At 37.1% G+C, this 3,546-nt stretch overlaps 1 protein-coding gene across 2 annotated transcripts in view; it reads left to right on the forward strand.

The window, feature by feature from the left end:
* mfsd11 (major facilitator superfamily domain containing 11) overlaps positions 1-3,072 on the forward strand; it is a 27,472-nt gene extending 24,400 nt beyond the window's left edge. For both annotated transcript variants that reach the window (XM_016456786.1, XM_016456793.1), the window contains exons 11-14: positions 570-695; positions 779-953; positions 1,069-1,204; positions 1,478-3,072. In XM_016456786.1, coding sequence (XP_016312272.1) covers positions 570-695; positions 779-953; positions 1,069-1,204; positions 1,478-1,639 — 599 coding nt within the window. In that variant the 3' untranslated portion in view covers positions 1,640-3,072. The remainder of the gene's footprint in view (positions 1-569; positions 696-778; positions 954-1,068; positions 1,205-1,477) is intronic.
* The last annotated feature ends 474 nt before the right edge of the window (positions 3,073-3,546 follow it).

The following is a 3,546-nucleotide window of genomic DNA, read 5'->3' on the forward strand; positions in this document are numbered from 1 at the left end:
AAGTTGATGTATTCCCTCAGCGACCAGCACAGATCAGCTCTAGGCATGACGAAGCGGATATCGTCCTCTTTTGGAAGACCAAACAAAGTAGTTTCGCTTTTACAACGAAGCACACAGCGTCTTTATGACATGGCAGCGGAAACAACAAAACTACAGCAAGGATAAAAGTTACGCCTTCTTTCTTTGTGTGAACATTTGGGCAGCATTATGCAAATCTTCCCACAGAGCGACGTAGGTATGTGGGGGCGTGTTAGAACGAGCCGTTTTAGGTAGGCGTGGCTGACTCTTAACTTTTATAAAGAATATCTCTTTGGATTTGAGACTTTAGTCTTTGCAACTTTATAGATCTTCTTTATGCACCAAGAGCTTGTAACAGTCCAAAGAGAAAGGAAAAATTGAAATCGCATCATATGACCCCTTTAAAGCATGCTGTTCACTGGATTATCCAAACATAGGTATTACTACAGTACATGGATAAAAATAACTATATTGCGATATGTACCATTATAGTGATGTAGAAGACTACCTGAACTGTAATGTTGAGACAATGTGGTTGCCTATCTGTCCAGGTCTCGAGCTCACCTTTTACAGTGGGGTGTATGGGACATGTTTAGGGGCCATGACTCAATTTGGAGACGATGCCAAGGGTCTTATCGGCCTCTCTGGAATTTTGATAGGTGTTGGTGAAATACTTGGTAAGTCAGTGCATTACAATTATTGTGCTTCAGTTCTCTGGGGACATGGCAAATGTAATAAGCTGTTTTCTCTGCTTAACCAGGCGGAGGAGTATTTGGGATCCTGGATAAGTGTAATCGTTTCGGCAGAAACCCGGTGGTGTTTTTGGGCCTGTTCACCCATATTGTGGCATTCTACCTCATCTTCCTCAACATAGCCAGTGATGCTCCCGTGGCCCCAGAGGAAGGCACACAAATGCAAGCTTTTATCCAGCCCAGGTAAGAGATAAAAGTTACAGTACAGGACTTTCCAACAAGGATGAGCAGTGAGAATAGAGTCAGACATAAAGATGCACTAGCTGTTTATTAACACTTTTCTGACTTGTTTTGTCAGTGTGACTGTGGCGCTGATATGCAGTTTCCTGCTGGGTCTGGGTGATAGTTGTTTCAACACTCAGCTCATCAGCATTGTGGGCTTCTTGTTCCGGGAGGACAGTGCTTCAGCATTCGCAGTCTTTAAATTTGTTCAGGTTTGAGCCTTCCTTTTATTAAAGTGGTTTAATTGTTAGCATCAGAAGTATTTAAATTGTTTGATGTAAAAATCCTATGGTAAAATGGTTGGGTCATATTTCATTCAAATATCAAAAAAACGCAATAAGAAACTTTGATTTTTCTTTGAAAAATTAAGTCTGTTCTTATTTTATTTTATTAGTCAGAATAAATGAAAAATTAGACAAATGTATGTGTATGAGTAGTATGTGTTTATGGCCCATGATATATATTTCTTCCTTCTGTCTCTGCAGTCCATCACAGCTGCGGTGGCCTTCTTCTACAGCAACTATTTTCTCCTGCACTGGCAGCTGCTCATTATGGTGCTGACGGGCTTTCTGGGCACCATTACTTTCTTTGTGGTGGAGTGGGGTGTTATCAGCAGTCGACGGGACTCTGATTATGACAGTATCTGATAGGAAGAGTTAGAAGGACTGAAGTGCCAGAACGACCATCTCATCTCCAGCCATCAGACACCCAATAATGAAACATCTGTCATGATTTACTCACCCTCAGGTTGATAGGGTGTTGTTTTGTGGAACACGAGGGGAGTTTTCTGAAGAATCTTCATGCAGCTCATTTCACCACAAAGACAGTTCATAGTGACCACAGATGTCAAGCACTGAAACAAACATGAACATGCCATAAAAGTGGTCCATACTACTCATGCACTATGTTACAAGTTTTCCGAAGCCCTACAATTGCTTTGTCTCAGGAGCATATTGAAATGTAACTTGATAAACTTCCCTCCTGTCAAAGCTCTAAAATCAAATCCACATTCAAACATGCCGCTTTAACTCTTTGCATGAGGTTCAGCCAAACTCTATTGGTCTTTGTATGTGTCGTAAACGAACACAACTTACCGGTTTGAATACAAGGAATGAGATTTGCGAGCTGGGGCCTTAATTGACCTAAATTTCAGTCTGATCCTCAAAGAAAACTATTACATGACATCAGACAGAGTGCATTAGACATATTTATTGGTCCATTTTGGAGCTTGTCAGATGTGGTCACTTTGAATTTTGTTGTGTGGTAAAGAGATGTGTAATGAGTCCTCTGAAATTCAGCTTTTTTTGTTCCATGAAATCCAAAAATGAGGTTATGTAAATGAAGACAAGTTTTTTAGGTGAACTACTCCTTTAAGTAGTTATTGACGTTCTACTTAAACTCAGTTATTGTAAAGAAGTCTTAGTGCATATGCAATAAGTCACTTAAATGTACACTACACTGTGAGACTATAGATGAGAAATATGATTAAAGACTATTTTATTTGTTCACAACTACAAAATCAGTATCAGCGTGAAACACTCAATGCACAGTAATTAAATTAGAATGTCTTGTTTATTTGAATTATTTTGCCAGTTGCCTTTTTTTTTAAGAAAACAATTTTGCCAAAGATTGAAGCACTCTGTAGAAATTTGCTTTAATTTTTTAGGTTTGTCCTTATTTGTGTGAAGTGAGCAAATATGTCAATGAAACCGTTTGCTGATGTAATCGATAGAAAACAGAAAGAATGACTTGGGAATCATTTTTTTGTAATTGCAATTATACTAATATCAAGCTGGGCTTAAGTCAACATGCCATTGTAAATAATAATGCATTGAGAAAGGGTTCAGAAAGACTCTTAATACATATGTTACGAGCTCATTTGCATGGGAGTAGGAGCTACGTGTATGTTATTACGGTGTAAATGGTTCAGAGCAATCTATAGGATGATGAGGGAAAATGTGACAAGAATATCTGGTCATATACTTGAATGTATCGTACTGTAAAAATGGTAATGGCGCCTGGATATTCTGTTTTCTTTTATAAATATGTGTATATATGGGATTAAAGTCCTTTTTGAGCCTTTGACTCTTGCCTATGTCTTTTTGCAAGCTATGTGATACAGTTGTTTTACAGTAACAAGTGTTTTGTTGTGGGACAATGACAAACAAGGATGTCCAAGAAGATGAAAGCTCTTTAGAAAGATCTTAAAAATATAATATTTGTATTCACAATGGTTTTATATATATATATATATATATATAAAAACTAGCATTTTCAACAAAAGATGAAGTAATAAATGGTGTAAGAATCATGTTTATTATTTTAAATTGAAAGAAAAAAACATTAAAACATAAAATATGGCAATACATGTCACTGGCTTTAATGTAAGAAATATGCCAAACCTCAACAAACCGTGTAACTTGTAGAAGTAATTATTTTGCAATAATAAGTAGATTATTAATAAGGTTTTGATAAGGTTAAACAGCAGCTCATCAAAATCTATTATGGATAAATGTGCTTGTAAATATAAACTGCAGCAAAGCATTTGTGACAA

Source organism: Sinocyclocheilus anshuiensis, unplaced genomic scaffold, assembly GCF_001515605.1.
Source record: "Sinocyclocheilus anshuiensis isolate Anshui unplaced genomic scaffold, SAMN03320099.WGS_v1.1 scaffold229, whole genome shotgun sequence".
NCBI classification, from domain to species: Eukaryota; Metazoa; Chordata; class Actinopteri; order Cypriniformes; family Cyprinidae; genus Sinocyclocheilus; species Sinocyclocheilus anshuiensis.